Source organism: Phacochoerus africanus, chromosome 10, assembly GCF_016906955.1.
Source record: "Phacochoerus africanus isolate WHEZ1 chromosome 10, ROS_Pafr_v1, whole genome shotgun sequence".
NCBI classification, from domain to species: Eukaryota; Metazoa; Chordata; class Mammalia; order Artiodactyla; family Suidae; genus Phacochoerus; species Phacochoerus africanus.
This window is the reverse complement of record NC_062553.1, coordinates 60441768-60458942: the sequence shown is the minus strand read 5'-3', so window position 1 is coordinate 60458942 and position 17175 is coordinate 60441768. Positions and strand designations below refer to the sequence as shown.

The following is a 17175-nucleotide window of genomic DNA, read 5'->3' as shown; positions in this document are numbered from 1 at the left end:
CAAGATTTGGAATACCTCATTTCCTCTGCAATTACATTAACTATAGTAATTTACCCTATTAGTAATTTTTCCCCAGAGTATATCATTAATACAGTAATTAGCTGGCCAAATGAATGTTCTATAGTAACAAGAAAATGTGTTTATTATGATGACTATAAAGTAAATTTGGAACTAAAATATAATTATTTTAAAAATAATCATTAAATTAATTAGGGTAAATTAGAGTCAGCCACACATAGTGTAGGGGAAAAGAAAGTCTGAGGCAAAAGAGCAGATACCATCTGAAGCAAAAGTGAGCCCATCTAGAATGCCCAGAGGGACGCCTGGCTTAGAATGAGACACCTGGATCAGGAAGGCTGGCTGGGACATGGTAAGGAGTCTGGACTTCAGTGTAAGCTTAATAGGAAACCGCAGATGAGCTTTACCCAAGAGAGTTACAGGATCAAATTTAAACTTTTCAAGAGATCACTCCAGCTGATGAAGGCAGGGGCAAGAATCAGTATGGGAAAATGATGGGAAAAATGTCAGCAGACCCATGTAACAGCTCTGCCAAAGTTCATGCTTAAAAGAAAGCGGGGGTGGTAAAGACGGGGAGAAGCAAACACATTTAGGCAAAGAAGATTTTTTTTTTTGTCTTTTTGCTATTTCTTGAGCCGCTCCCAGGGCATATGGAGGTTCCCAGGCTAGGGGTCCAATCGGAGCTGTAGCTGCAGGCCTACGCCAGAGCCACAGCAACGCAGGATGCGAGCCGCGTCTGCAACCTACACCACAGCTCACGGCAACGCCGGATCATTAACCCACTGAGCAAGGGCAGGAACTGAACCTGCAACCTCTTGGTTCCTAGTCGGACTTGTTAACCACTGCGCCACGACGACGGGAACTCCAGAAGATATTTATACATGTATACAATAAAAGTAATAAATATTTGATAAATTAATGAATGATGGTTTTAGAAAGACACTGGCTTCCAAAAGGCCTTATGTGGTGAGGCTATTTTTTCAATAAACTGAGCAAGGTGGCCTATCTTACTCATCACTTTATAAAAATACAAAAAAGAAAAAAAGAAAAGAAAACAAGAACAATTATTAACTTGTATGCCCCTTCCATACTCAAAAAAAGACCTTCCAATCAAATGATTCTTATGCCCTAAAATACTCTCATATCACCCATACTACTTAAAAATACATATTATACAGATCCTTATTTTTGTTAAAAGTAAAAAGGATGCTAGCTATTGTTTCACTTAAACCTTTCTTAAATTTTTCTTTCCTTGTTAATTATGCCTTGGTGATATTTTAGAAGCAATTATTAAGTGGTTAACATTGACATATTTTAAGTGAAATAAAATGTCCTTCAGATTCTGGAAAGTTCTAAGAACTATTTTCTTGAGATTGTTGCTTATTGTATCTCTCCCACATGACCCAATATACTGCAGATTTACTGCTCTACTTTGACTCTACCAACTTAGCTACATCACACCTATTATTTATTTTATCCAGGCTGAGCAGTGAAGGATGCTCCTGCCTGGCTTCTGTTATCTCAGAAGAGTCCTTGCTCTTCCGCAATTTGGACCTCATTCCCTATGGTTCCTCAGGTCATGGCAATAACACTGACTTCTTTTCTTCTATTTCTAATCACTCTTTTACTGGTTCTTTCCCATCAGCATATCCATATTCACATTTCTTCCCTCTTAAAACCACCCTCTATGTTCTTTCTAACACCTGTCTGATTTCTCTCCTTGCACCTTATTGACTTATCCTTAAAAAGCATCATCAAAGTCTGATTACATTCCTCTGCTAATTTGATGGCAGGGTATGTTCCATTATTATACCCATTTTAAAGAGGACAGGAAGGTTCTGTAAGATTAAATAAACTCTCCAAAGGTTATAAACAGTAAAAAGAACTCAAATTGAGATAGTTTCATAAGACTTTATTTTGCTTCATTTGCTAAAGTTTGATGCCATCAATATCATTAAACATTATTGGCTTTTGTGTTTTTGTTTTTCTAAATAGTAATATCACAGAGATTCAACCCACATCACCTAAAGAAGTATATGGGAATAATGAGAAAACAAATCTATCTTTTAAAATATGTGACTGTACTACATACAAGACCTTTTTAGAATTTTTAATCTGGTAAAAGCCTTTACTTAATACTAAAGTTTCATTTATTGACCGTACTTTAAAAACATAACAAAAATGATAATAAAACATACACTTTGTTTTATACTGCATAATAATAGATACAAAGAGGTAATTTACACTGAAGTGAATAGAAGTATGATAAGATAAATAAATTACATTTTATGCGCCTATTTAAGTTATCCAAATTCAATTTCATCAGGAACAAACAGTCCAAGGAACTAATACTAAATTTTAGAAGGGCAGTCTAGTTTGTATATAATTCAACAATATAACAGCTATTATCTCAACTAGGTAATATTAAAACTACAAGACTATTTATTGATAGTAGATAGCTCCTAGTTTGCTCCATTATATTATCATTCTTTCTAACTCCTTAGCTATCTTTTCAACTGATGTAGACAGATGATCCCTTAAACAAAATTAAGTACTTAATGTCCATACACTTTTGTCACCCCAATCTTTAATGTATTACTTTATCCTGTGAACATTCATAGAGGGCCTACTATGAGCAAAGAACTACACTAGGCACCAAATGGGAGATGAAAAATGGGTGACATAGCTGCTATCTGAGGTAGTTTAAGGAGAATGTCAGTAGCACACAAAAGTTACAGGTGACCTCATGAAACTTCTGAAAGTGAATTCATTTCAATAAAGACATTTAACCAAGTTAAAACATAGCATAGGCAAGTCATATACAAATGCAACTTAATACAGAATCTATATTAACAACTAAAATATATCTTCAGATTACTCTTTCTCAAATTCCACAGCCTTGAAGGGAAGAAGATACGTTTTCTTGGTAATCCTGAAGAACTATTTTTCTTTTCAAAAAATGTAAATTGGATTCTTTGTGTATATGTAAAGGAAGTACTAACTATTGAGGAAAGGAATTTGGATATTCTCATATCTCTGTATGGCTCAGGTTTTTGAGCATAGAAAAGTAGAACTTGGGTTAAAGGACAAATCTTGGGAGTTAAAAGATGATTGAATACATAATGAGAATTTTCTGGATAGATATACTTCCCAAGATGCAAATGTTAACATTTCAAAGGGGGTCAGACCTGGAGCCATATACCTGTCCAGCATAGGATTTTACATTAGGGAGCTGAGAATTCTCTTTCTCTCTCAGGAGTTGAGGAGGGCAGCTGAATAACAGCTCCTCTACAAACACCCAGATTCATAATTTGGGGGGCTCCTCTCCTGTGGTATAAACAGCCTCCTTCTGGTACTTGCAGGTGCCAGCTTTTCACTCTCTTCACATTGCTGTGAAGGGGAATTTGGAGTGTTGAGTACTGATGTGGTTACTTACTGCTCTAAGAAGAAACAGTCTACCTAGACACCGCAACTTTTTATTTATTTATTTATTTATTTTGTCTTTTTGCTATTTCTTTGGGCCGCTCCTGTGGCATATGGAGGTTCCCAGGCTAGGGGTCAAATCGAGCTGTAGCCACTGGCCTACGCCAGAGCCACAGCAATGCGGGATCCAAGCCGCGTCTGCAACCTACACCACAGCTCACGGCAACGCCGGATCGTTAACCCACTGAGCAAGGGCAGGGACCGAACCCGCAACCTCATGGTTCCTAGTCGGATTCGTTAACCACTGCGCCACGACGGGAACTCCAACTTTGTATTTTATTCCCAGACAAAATAAATGACTGTATATTAAAAAAAAACTTATCATGTTGTAAATTAGAATTTAGGGGAAAAAAAGTTTCTCTGAATACAGAGCTTCACTATACTTATGTTCAGGTAGATCAAGTCACCTCAGGAGTCAATAAATGATCTTAATTAGCAAAGATAGCACATTGATCTTCATCGTTTTGTCTTCAGATTTCAATACATTAAAGGTAGGGATAACTTAGTGTAGTTCAGTGTATCAAAGTAAGGCAGACTAAAGAAAAGAAAAAGAAAAATCACTTACTTGATATTATCAAGGCAGCCAGATTCAGGTTTCAGAATGGCAGTGTGATGAAACATTTTATACAAAGCAATCCCAAGGAAGATTACATTAAGCTGGAATGTAAAAGGTACTGTTATGTAGCATAACTGGATTAGAAAAAAAAAAAAAAAGTAAGTCTACTCTCTGTGACAGGCGAGTTGTTCTGGGAAATTAGCTTTCCTACACTTATAAAGGAATTGGATTATAGATGATTGCCTTGTATTTTAGTAAAGGCAAGAGGTCAGCCTGAGGACTTGGGATACCAATGAGTTACAAAGCACTGTTATACCAAATGCACACAGATACAAAATCAGCAGCAGTTGGAATGATGCTGCAGAAACTGTAAAACCATGCGAAGTCAAGTACATGTTTTTAAAAAAGATAATAATTATTCCAGGTGTGTTCTTGTATCTACCTTCTAACCATGGCCTCTAATTTAGGGTTCAAATGCTACACTATAAAGACATGAATAGAAAAATCATTTTATTTTTGAACAGCTAGTTCAAAAGGACTATAAAATGCTGGTTAAATTTTGATGTTACCAAAACTGGGATTAAAGTAGAAGGAAGCCCCAGCAACATGGTTATGTCACTGCATCCAGAGAGAGCATATGTCTTTAAACAAAACAAAACAGAAGCTCCAGTGTAAACCCCATATATCGCATATATGTAAACCATAGAAAGCCTCATGTTGAACTGCCCTTGTCACCTGCTTTGTTTATATATTCCAGAACTTGGAATAATGCTATTTTTAAAATGACAAGAACATAAATAATGATACCAACAATAGTATCTAAATTTGGATAAATAATTCAAATTTGAAATCAAGATATTATGCATTGAAAAATAAAAAAGGAAGTATGATTTCAGAATATTCACTTTGTGCCATTCTCAAGTGAAATCTTAAATTTTAAAATTTTAGAGATTTATAGAAAAACAAAACTGGAAGGAAGAGGAAGATAAGTTACCACATTTCCAATTTCTGATTCCACTCATAATTCAAATTACCCAAATGAAAAAGAAAGGAAATGCTTGCTTGCCAAAAAAAATCATCACAGTTCAAAACCTATAAAACCCAATGGATTATGCTGATGGGGCTCCTGAGGAGGAAACAGACTGCATAAATTCTTGCAAATGCCCATGTTTTCTCCCAAGGGTTCTGATTAAGTATTTTACAATATAAAAGTAGACTATAATGAGTGTCTAATTGCTTGACTTACATAGGGTCAAATAAGTACATGCTTTCCCCAAATTAATCTGCGTAAACCTAAGATAGTCAGCACAGGGGTAGTGAAAGTTTTATTTCCTGACCTGGGAAACACATAGTTAATTAGGCATTCTTACCATAATTATCAAGGTCGCTGGTCCTATAAAACTCCAAATGAAGTAGGTGTCAAGTCGGAGCCAACATCTGCAATGAAACACAAGGGAGAGAAGGCCTTCAAGTACTGGACATGGGACATACATCAAGAGTGAGCGGGTGACAGAGAAGAATGTGAGCTGCAAAGCATTCCACTGGGAGACAGGAAATATTACAGTGCTTGTTCATTTAAATGCTGAATTATGTGCCCAATTTCTGACAGCACTATTGATAGAGTAAGATAATTACCCCTAGAGGAAGCAGGGAAAAATGGCACTGGGCCTATTTGCTGAGGCCTTTTGTGTCTGTCATAGAAACCTTAAAAAAGAAAAAGAAAGGAAGAAAAAGCTATACACATGGCCATTAAATCGAGTAGCTTTAAGCTATCCTTTTCTCTCCAATTATGGTGCTACGTAACTTGTCTATCAGCTGTCAGGTAAAGTGACATTTTCCTGTCAAGAAGGTCTTAGGAAATTCACTATAAAGAAGAAATACATTTGGTATCAGAAGATTGAAGTTTAATTAGGTTGGGCAGCCAACTTTTGAGAGTTCCTGAGTCTTAAAAAGTGCATTGTTACTGCTAGCACTTCTGGGGTTGCAAATGATCCTTAGCATCCCATGAAGTTGATTCATGACTCAAAAGTAAATTATTAATCACTTAATTTCAGTTACATTTAATACTCCCCCAATTCTTAAAGCCTCTGGGAAATTACATTTTCATTCCTCAGGATGACAGGAAGACAAAATGGAAGTGACTAGTTATGAGAAAGATTAATGTAAATTTTGAACAAATGACATTTGATGTTAAAAAAATCTTATCTTGAATTATTTGCCATTTGGGTATATTTGAGATATAATTTAAAAAGAAAACATCTCCAGTGAAAAATAGAGTGGTTTGCTAAGGGGTCTAAAACAGCAAATCTGAAGTATATGCTGTTTTGTAGTAATAATACTTCTGATTATTATGTATCTGTTCCTTAAACCTCAGGAATAACAGAATATCAGAAAAGCTACAAAGAAGGAACTTTATAAGTGTCAATCAATACTGGAAAAAATAAATAAAATGTTTCCTACTAATGTGATGAAATGCTATAACATAGTTAAGAGGAAGGAAGCAGATCTTTACATGTCAATAGGGTAGATCAGAGCAACACAGCAACAGAGGTTAGTGAAAAAAGAAACAATCTATCTAGGTCTTTGAACATATTTTTAACAGATAGATATACGTATGTAATTTTTTTAAATGAAATGGAAAACAAATCACCAAACTCAAGTTAGCAGTTTTTGCCTCTCATATAAGAGTAGAGAGGAATAGAGAGGGGTTTCAGTCTTATGTTTTCTTCTAATAATTACTAAAAGCAATGTGCCAAAATACTAATACTTTTAACATCTGAGTGATAGAGGCAGAGATGTTTATTATGTTTTTTCTTTTATGTAATTTAAACTTTTTCTAAAAAGGTTAAAAGCTAGATTTTAAAAAAATTCTATTATAGTTGATTTACAATGTTCAGTCAATTTCTGCTGTATAGCAAAGTGACCCAGTTATACATATGTATACATTCTTTTTTTCACATTATCCTTCATCATGTTCCATTATAAGTGATCAGATATAGTTCCTTGGGCTATACAGCAGAATCCCATTTCTTATCCATTCCAAAGGCAATAGTTTGAATCTAAAAGCTAGATTTTTAAGTAAAGAAGTAACTAAATTCCTTGAAAAAAAAAAATCAACTTGAAAGCAAGAAAATGTGGCCTTCTTCTATTAAGTTAAACATAGTAAACTAATTTCAATTGAAGTATAATATTTTCACTCCAATAAGAAACTGAATACACGTTCATATTTTTAAACAGACATATAATTTCTCCTCATTCAAAATAAACATAATTCTATTAAAAAATATAATTAGGGAAGCAATCAATACTTAAACTATTAACCACTCATTTGTTTGAGTAATGTTATTTTTTGGTGTGCCATTGTTCAAAAAATTGGGTCATGGAAAATAAGAGTGTGGTATTGGCAATAAGCAGAAACAAAACAGAGAACTCCAAGGCTGAAACAAGAATATTGTCTTCATTCTGAACAAGGTTCATTTGTTACCCCCCAATAAAGGAGCGTATGTGTCATGGGGAGACCAGAGCAGAGGATATATTCATGTGTTTCTTTGGGTTCCCAACAAAGACCATACTTTTCCTCAAGATAATAACAATAAAGGGCAGGAGTTCTCATTGTGGCTCAGCGGTAATGAACCTGATTAGAATCCATGAGGATGCAGGTTTGATCCCTGACCTCACTCAGTGGGTCAAGGATCTGGCATTGCCATTGAGCTGTGGTACAGGTCACAGATGTGGCTTGGATCTGGTGTTGCTATGGCCGTGGTGTAGTCTTGCAGCTATAGCTCCAATTCAAACCCTAGTCTGGTGTGGCCATAAAAAAAGAACAATAAAGGACAAAACATGGATATTTTCCCAGATTGACACACACATACACAGAGTCCAAGAATGACACCGAAACTATAACATGATGTAATACTAATAACACATTTAAGAATATTATAGAATATCTTGGATTAAGCAGGAAATTAAAAAAAATACATAATCTCATCAAATGTGTTGTTAAAATAATGTCATTAAATTGCAGCCTTACAAAACTTCTATATTTTTTTGAAAATGGTTTCCTTGTAGGAAATGCTATATTTGGAAATAAACGTGCTTTCAGCATAGCGATCACTACATATAGAAGTGAAGTTATTTTAGAAGTCATTATCTTCTTTTCTGTAAGAGAATTCTTCAATATCTATTTGGTACGATAGATTTAAATTCCCTGAGGAAGTGAACAGTGAAAGAGGCTACATGCATGGAGTAAATCATACCTCCACGAGTGTTTCCTGGGACTGACACTCTTCTGGAAGGCAATATGGCAGGAATCCCTTTCCTAATTCAATTGCCATCTGGCCATACCTGCTGTTTTTGGCTACATGCTCGCTTTCTCAAAACTTTATGTACTTCCTCTCTTTCCCATTAACAACCTTAAAAGTTTGTGTGATTTGTGCCCTGAGTTTCCTGTGCCAACGCTGAAAGAATTCACCTTGGCTTTAAGGTGAGGGAGAGTACAGACAGCCCTCAGTATCTATGGGGAAGTGGTTTCAGAACCCCCTGTGGATACCCAAATCCCCTGCTCAAGTCTCTTACAGTCTGTCTTCTGTATTCACAGACACCACACCATGGATACTGAGGTCTGACTCCATTATATGGCTGTTTCTCACATGCCTATGCACATATGTCACACCTCATAATATTCTGTAATCTAAGCCATTCAAGTCTAGCATCACTTGGATACAATGCAAAACCACTGGTTAAAGAGAGAGAAATGCCAAAGGAAGAGCTAACTGCTCTAAGCACAATAAAGTCCAGCTTGCAAATGGCCAGAAAGACCTGCCATTGAAAAATATGATGTATCTGAAAATTGTATTTATCTCCTAAGCATCATTTAATTTGGAAAATCATTAATTTTAATAGGCTATTCTTATTTAATTTTTAAGATATGTCAATTCTTTTTTGTAATGAAATTCTGTCACATACATTTAATCTATAAATTATGTATATAGCAATACTGTAACAAAAGAGATAACCTAGCATTAAAAGAGCAAGTGCATTCTGATGTCACTACATGCTTATCTGAATCAAGACTGGTAAACCTCCTAAGACCAGATATATTCTGGAATTCAAAGAAGATCCTGTCACATATGTAAACCTTGACTTTTATTTTTCCCATTTACATATACAAAGATGCCATTAAAATTCTTTTTTGTAGCAATTTTTGTAGCTACATTTTCTACAAGACCCTAAATCACAGGCTAAACTATCCTTGGTGAGTAGTAAATGTACCCAATGAATATTCTTTGGCTTCTGTTAGACATGCAATTTACAAGGTTTAATTATATCAGGCTGTTTATAAGAGTTTGTAAAACACATATTCTTCTTTTCCTCGCTAACATATGCAGATCTCTCTATATTTGTGCAACATATATCTGGCAAGATTGACAGAGAAAAAGAGGAATAAAGAGAATTAGAACAAGAAAGAAGGAAGAGGAAAGGGGACAGATAGATACATCAAGGATAATAACTCTAGTTCTGGGCTTACTGCATAATACATCTGTTAATGGTTTTGTGATGCCATTTTCATCACAGCACACTCATGCATCTAATCTTGAAATACTCTGCAAGCAAGTGCAGGAACTGGAAAAAACACTGGCAGAGTGATGCAAGAATGGAGTGTGATCACTGGTACTCAAAGCTAGTATTTGTGGTTCAGTGACTGTTTTTGATCTTAGGATGCAAAACTAGATCTCATACATCAAATATATATCTTCAAGCCCCAATATGTTTTTTTAAAATAAGTATTTTACTATTTCTTCAGCAAAATACATACTAAAATTATATGGTGGCCTACAAAGGTAAGAAAAGTGCTGTCAGTGATAATTTACTAATACTAAATGGTGGAATAATTTCCATGGTTTCAGGCTGCTTAAATTAACAGAAGGCAATAGCATAAGAATTGTAATCATTACTCTTACGGGCACTTTTCATATAGTTTATTTTATAACTGAAACAATATTGTTAATCATAAAGTTTTTATTCCTTCGTTTTTATCACATAAATAATCATATCAGTAATAACAATAGTTTTAACATAATAAATGTTTAAATATGCCATACATTTTACATAATTGCATAATTAAATATATATATGCACAAGCATACATATATTTATTCACACACACACAATTCCTAACACTACAATAATTTAGCAAGTTACTTTTAAGTCCCTGAAGACAGCTTTGTGATTCTCAAAAAGAATAAACATACAAGTTATAAAATTACCAAAAGCTATAGTTTTATTGATAATTATAAATTCTCAATGAGTAGATGAGAAATTTATAGGCTGTACATAAAGTACAAATTTTTGAAATATGTACCAAGTAGAAATATTAGAAAGCAATCTCTTGATAAGTTAGTAAAAATTTTAGTATTTTAAAAACTTTATAGTAATATAATTTATATACCATAAATAATTCATTTAAAGGATATAATTAAATAGCTTTTAGCAGATTTAAAAGTTGTGAAATGATCACTATAATCTAACATTAGAATATTTTCATGGCACTAGAATGAAAACTGTATCTATCTACAGCCATTCTCCATTGTCTCTACCAAGTTCACTCCCTTGGTATGGAAATGGCTTCCCTACCCATCCCCAGTCCTAGTAACGTCTCTACTTCTTGTCTCTAAGGATTTGTATCCCGGACATTTCATATAAATGGGATCATACATGTACAATCTCTTGTGACTGAATTATTTCATTTAACAGAATGTTTTAAAATATACTCGTTTTGAAGCATGTATCAATACTTTGTTAGTTTTCATTTCCAAATAATATTCTATCACACAGACCCCATTTTGTTTAGCTTCTCATCAGTTAATGGATATGGGGGGTTTCCATTTTTTGGCTAATATAAATAATGCTGCAATGAACACTCATGTAAAAATTTTTGAATGAGCCTGTGTTTTCATTTTTTCTTGGGCACATCCCTAGGAGTGGAATTGCTGAGTCATTTGATAGCTATGGTTAGCATTTTGAAGCTCTGTCAAACTGGTTTCCAAGGTAGCTAGCTGCACCATTTTACAGTGACACAAAAAATATATGAGGTACTGATTTTTCCACATTCTCACCAGCATGTGTAATTACCTGTCTTTTTTTTTTTTTTGCTGTTTTTTCTTTTAAAAACTACTTATTTATATTAAAGTGTAGTTGATTTACAGTATTGTACCAATTTCTGCTGTGAAAGTAACTTAGTTATACAAATATATCCCAGGAGCTTGGATATAGTTCCCCGTGCCGTACAATAAGACCTTGTTGTTTATCCATTCTAAATGTAATATTTGCATCTACTAACCCTATTGTCTGTCTTTCTGATGGTAACCTTCTAGTAGATGAAGTTATAAAGTAATCTCTAGTTGTGAAAGTGATTATACTTTATTGGTTCCAGTAAGAACTTAAGACCTACTTTTGACTTCAATCACATTTCGTAAATAACAAGTCCTGATGTTCTCTGATATAGTTCTGATATGGTGAACACCTTAACCAGAAAAATTATGCTCAGCTCAAATTTCTTTCTTTTTTTTTTGTCTTTTTGCCTTTTCTAGGGCTGCTTCCTGTGGCATATGGAGATTCCCAGGCTAGCAGTCTAATCAGAGCTGTAGCCGCTAGACTACACCAGAGCCATAGCAACTCAGGATCCGAGCAGCGTCTGTGACCTACACCACAGCTCACGGCAAAGCCGGATCATTAACCCACTGAGCAAGGGCAGGGACTGAACCTACAACCTCATGGTTCCTAGTCGGATTTGTTAACCACTGCGCCACAATGGGAACTCCTCGAATTTCTTACATATGTTGATAATTTTATGCCCAATCATAGGGTTCCTGGGTGATGAAATGATGACACAACCAGCCCTCAATCTCTGATATACAAAAACATAAAACAAGCTTTTGGCCTAAACATAACATATAACATACAGAGTATTCCCCACACATATATTGAATGGCTACCCTGCTATATGTTAATGGTAAATACACCTTCATTACCTGCACTATTTCCCACAGGCCAGACTAACATGCCTGGCAATAATAGATTCAGTAAGGTAAATGCTTTGCGTCAATGCAATGTCACAAGTAGGAATATTTTACATCATATAAAATATGCTTAGAGAAATACTTCGCATGAATGGATAATGTTCTATGAGTAGAATGAAGTGCTTAGAAGCTGTGAAATATCCTGAATAAACCTATGCAGATACCTTGCAGATACCATGAAGTTTAATGTTCCCTGGCTAGGTTCTTTCTTGAATAATACTATAATCTAGTATCTTAAAAAGCAATAATCACTTTTCTACCCAAATGATTATGCTGGTTAGAGAACAAAATGGAAAAAAAGAAACCGGGAGGCTTTTAACTAGCAGAGGAGAAACTACTCCTGTTAGAGCTATTGTTAAGCTAATGAGGTAGGAAAACAAATCTAGGACTTAATAGATGATGTATAGTAATTTTCAGATCATAAAATTGATTCAATTATTTTTAAGAGCTCAGTAGTGCTTCTAGAAATCAAGGATGTTCTGATCCATTTTAAATGTTCATGACCTAGTCACATTTCTCAGGAGCCCCTTGCCAATTTTTGAGCCCATATCTGAATTCCCGGGCTATTTTCCAGGCTTTACTCCTTCTTAAGCACCTTCCCTCCTTCTCCTTTTGGAACCTTCTTCCAGGCCTTTTCTAATCTACCCTCACTTAACCACTGCTCTTCTTCTGTAAACTTAGATTTCAGGGAAAATGTTATAAACTACCAATGCAATTTTTCCCCTTAAAAAGAATTAATTTTTCAAAAATTTTTCATTTTTTGAGGTAATATGGGAGTAATTAAAATTTTCATGAACTGATTAGTTTCAGGTCATAAAATCAAAGTATTTAACACAGACTTTCCATATCAGTTCCATTTGAATTATTAAGTCAATGTTAGCCTTTATCTTTTGATAGCATCATATTGGATGGCTTCACTGAATGTCCACATGAATAACACTGTAAGAGAGGCTAAAGGAAGATACGAAAACAGAGAGAAAATTGTAAACGCCTCACAGTTAGTGCAATTTAGACCTAATGTCCACTAGAAGATTTTTTTTTAACAGCTGTATTGGTCTTTTAATCTGATTTTTCTAATTGTCTGATAATTGTGACTAAATGTAATCCTAAGTAAATTCTCTCAAGAATGTCAGTGCAAAGATTTCATTCAACAACATCAGAAAATAATGAAATTCTCTTATAAACATTGCAAATTGATGGCAAACTAAGCAATTTCCCAAAATCAAATTATGTATGCTTTGTATGTGAGTATGTGTTTTGTACATAATAATAAGTTCAACAGCCCTAATAACATTTCATAGAAAACACATCATATTCCATCAGCCAGATGGAATATGATAGTTAACTCTATCTATATCAAAATAGCATTTATTTAACCTACAAAAACAATTCCGTCTCTAATTTTATTTCATACTGATATGATTCTCTACTTTTAGAAACGTAAGCTATTATTATTTTTGAGGTTTCAGAAATAAAACCTCATTGTTATTAGAATAAAATGCATTAAGTACATTAAGAGGAAAGAAAAGGGAGAAATGTCAATTATTTGGATTACTGTAATATGTATACAATGACTTTATTCTAGGTGTAATCCAAGTAGTTGAGACTGAGAAATAAAAATTTAATAATAACTTCCCCAAATAAGTAAAATAGACCCCCAAGACATAAAAATTTATTGTATTAATCTTCATAAGAATTTATAGAAAATGAGTGATGATGTGTCTCTGAATTCTGGCTAATTCCAGTTTATTGAAGATGAGAAAAAAAAGAATATATACATAATATGTGTAACAGGGTCAACTTGCTGTGCAGTTGAAAATTGACAGAACACTGCAAACCAGCTATAATAGAAAAAATAAAGATCATTATAAATGGAAAAAAAAAAAAGACTGTGGACCCTACATGTTTGTATAAAAAAATTCAATGCAGTTCAGAAGAAGGTAACACTGGCAAAAACAAAAAACAAACAACAACCCCAATCATGATGAGCAGGGATTGGGAAATGCCATTTGAAATAAAATAAAAGGAAACAATAGAAACAGACGCCAGAAAACAAAGTCATTTAATAATAAGGAACAAGATATATGATGGCAGAAATCTTTCCACTTGTATAAAAATTCATTGCTTATATTTTTCTTTGAGAAGATATCCTGATTAAACACCTGATGAAAACATGATCTGTTCATTTCATCTTATCAAGTAGATACAAGTGACTGAATAATGTTTCTTTTTCAACCTTGGCTTCCTTTGGGCAAAACAGTGCTACATGGACAGCTGGTTAGAAACATTCCCAAAGGGAGAAGGTAAACATTTTCTTCCATGTACTTTGAAGGTATCTCTATGGATAATTTATTCAAAATGTGCCAGTGAGACTTATTAAATGCTCTATGCCCACCTTAATAGAGGTTCAGTGCAATTTTCCTATCCTTTTCTCTCCTTCTTTCATTTAGCCTTTATTTTCTCTGTATCAGTCTTACTTTTCTTTGTCTTGGGAAAAATCATAATGGTGAAACTGAACTATTGTTAAGGCTTGTTTTAAATCAGTGCCTGGGAAATAAATTAGCCTCTATTCCCACAAAGTAATAATGTCAGTAAATGAGAGCTTCCAGTTATTGCGCAGGAAATTAAAGCAATGAGGGTCAAAGCTTTAACAAAGTCACAAGAGACTAAATAGTATTGATTCTAAGGAAAGATAGATCCCTGCTATCCAGAAAATGACATCGCTCACAAAATAAATGACTAAAACATAAAGTAAACAAGTTGTCAGTTCAGTAATAGAAAAAAATTGTAAATATCTGAAGAGAAAAAAACATAAAACAAAAATAAAAGCAATTCAAGAACTGCAAGTGAGTAAAACTGAAATACATAACCACTATATTTAAAGTAGCATAAGATCACAAATAACTGTATCAGTCAATTTAATATCTTAGAGGGGAAATGCAGTAATTGAAATGCGAAATCCTATGATACAGGGACAATGACTGCTAATGGGTTTCTTTTAAAGGTGATAAAAATGTTTTAATATTAGATAGTGGTGATGGATGCCTAACACTGAATGTAAAAAAACAACTGGTGTATATTTTAAAAGACTGAATTTTCAACATAGTATTGGCAGTCCTAACCACAGCAATCAGACAAACAAAGAAATAAAAGGTATCCAAATTGGAAGAGAAGAGGTAAAATTGTCAATGTATACACATAACATGATACTATATATAGAAAAGCCTAAGGACTCCACACAAAAACTACTGGAACTGATCAAAAAATTCAGCAAAGTAGCAGGATACAAGATTAAAAATTCAGAAATTGGTTGCATTTCTATATACTAACAATGAAATATTAGAAAAGGAATATAAAAATTTCAATAACTTTTTAAATCACAGCATAAAATATTAAACACCTAGGAATAAACCTGACCAAGGAGGCAAAAGACTTATATGCTGAGAACAACAAAACTTTAATCAAGGAAATTAAAAGGGTTTCAAAGAAATGGAAAGATATTCCATGCTCCTGGTTTAGAAGAATTAATATTGTTAAAAATGGCCATACTACCCAAAGCAAACTACAGATTCAGTGCAATCCCTATCTAATTACCCATGACATATTTCACAGAACTACAACAAAAAATCCAAAAATTGATATGGAACCATGAAAGACCCACAATTGCCAAAGCAATCCTGAGGAACAAAAACCAAGCAGGAGGCATAACTCTCCCAGACTTCAGACAATATTATGAAGCCACAGTAATCAAGACAGTGCGGTACCAGTACCAAAACAGACATGCAGACCAATGTAACAGAACAGAGAACCCAGAAATAAACCCAGACACCTGTGGTCAATTAATCTGCGATAAAGGAGGCAAGAATATAAAATGGGAGAAAAGACAGTCTTTTCAGCAAGTAATGTGGAAAAGTGGACAGCCATATGTAAATCAACAAAATTGGAATATACCCTCATACCATGCACAAAAATAAACTCAAAATGGCTGAAAGACTTACTTAAATATGAGACAAGACACCATCAAACTCCTACTAGAGAACATAGGCAAACATTCTCTGACACCAATAATAGAAATATTTCTTAGGTCAGTCTTCCAAGGCAACAGAAATAAAAGAAAAAATAAACCAGTGGGACCTAACTAAATTGACAAGCTTTGCATAGCAAAGGAAACTGTAAAAAAACAAAAAGACAACCTATGGAATAGGAGAAAATAGTTTCAAATGATGCAGCTGACAAGGGCTTAATTTCTAAAATATACAAACAACTTCTACAACTCAATAGCAAAAAAGCCAACAACCAAACTGAAAAATGGGCAAGGGATTCCCATCATGGCTCAGTGGTTAACGAACCCAACTGGGATCTATGAGAATGCGGATTTGATCCCGGCCTTGCTCAGTGGGTTAAAGATCAGGCAATGCCATGAGCTGTAGTACAGACACGGCTCAGATCCCGTGTTGCTATGGCTGTGGTGTGGGCTGGCAGCTATAGCTCCAATTCGACCCATAGCCTAGGAACCTCCATATGCCATGGATACAGCCCTAAAAAAGCCAAAAAAAAAAAAAAAAGAAAAAAAGAAAAAAGAAAAAAAGGAAGAAAGAAAGAAAGAAAAATGAGCAAAAGTCCCGAATAGACATTCTCCAAAGAAGGTATACAGACAGCCAAAAGGCACATGAAAAAATGCTCAACATCACTAATTATTAGAGAAATGCAAATCAAAGCTACTATGTGGTCCCACCTCACACTTATCAGAATGGCCATCATTAATAATTCAAAAAATAGCAAATGCTGGAAAGGGTGTGGAGAAAAGGAAGCCCTTCTACACTGTTGGTGGAAATGTAAATTGGTACAACCCCTATGGAAAACAGTATGGGAGTACCTCAGAAAACTAAATATAGAACTACCATATGACCCAGCAATTCCACTCTTGAGCATAATATGGACAAAACTTTCCTTGAAAAAGTTATAAGCTCCCATATGTTCATTGCAGCACTATTCACAATGGCCAAGACATAGAAGCCACCTAAATGTCCATTGACAGAT

The 17175-nt window shown here is 34.4% G+C and overlaps 1 protein-coding gene across 3 annotated transcripts in view; it reads right to left on the bottom strand.

The window, feature by feature from the left end:
* ADGRL3 (adhesion G protein-coupled receptor L3) overlaps positions 1-17175 on the bottom strand; it is a 512757-nt gene that overhangs the window by 69070 nt on the left and 426512 nt on the right. For all 3 annotated transcript variants that reach the window (XM_047798807.1, XM_047798808.1, XM_047798809.1), the window contains 2 exons: positions 5428-5494; positions 4067-4158 (listed from right to left, as the gene is read on the bottom strand). In XM_047798807.1, coding sequence (XP_047654763.1) covers positions 4067-4158; positions 5428-5494 — 159 coding nt within the window. The remainder of the gene's footprint in view (positions 1-4066; positions 4159-5427; positions 5495-17175) is intronic.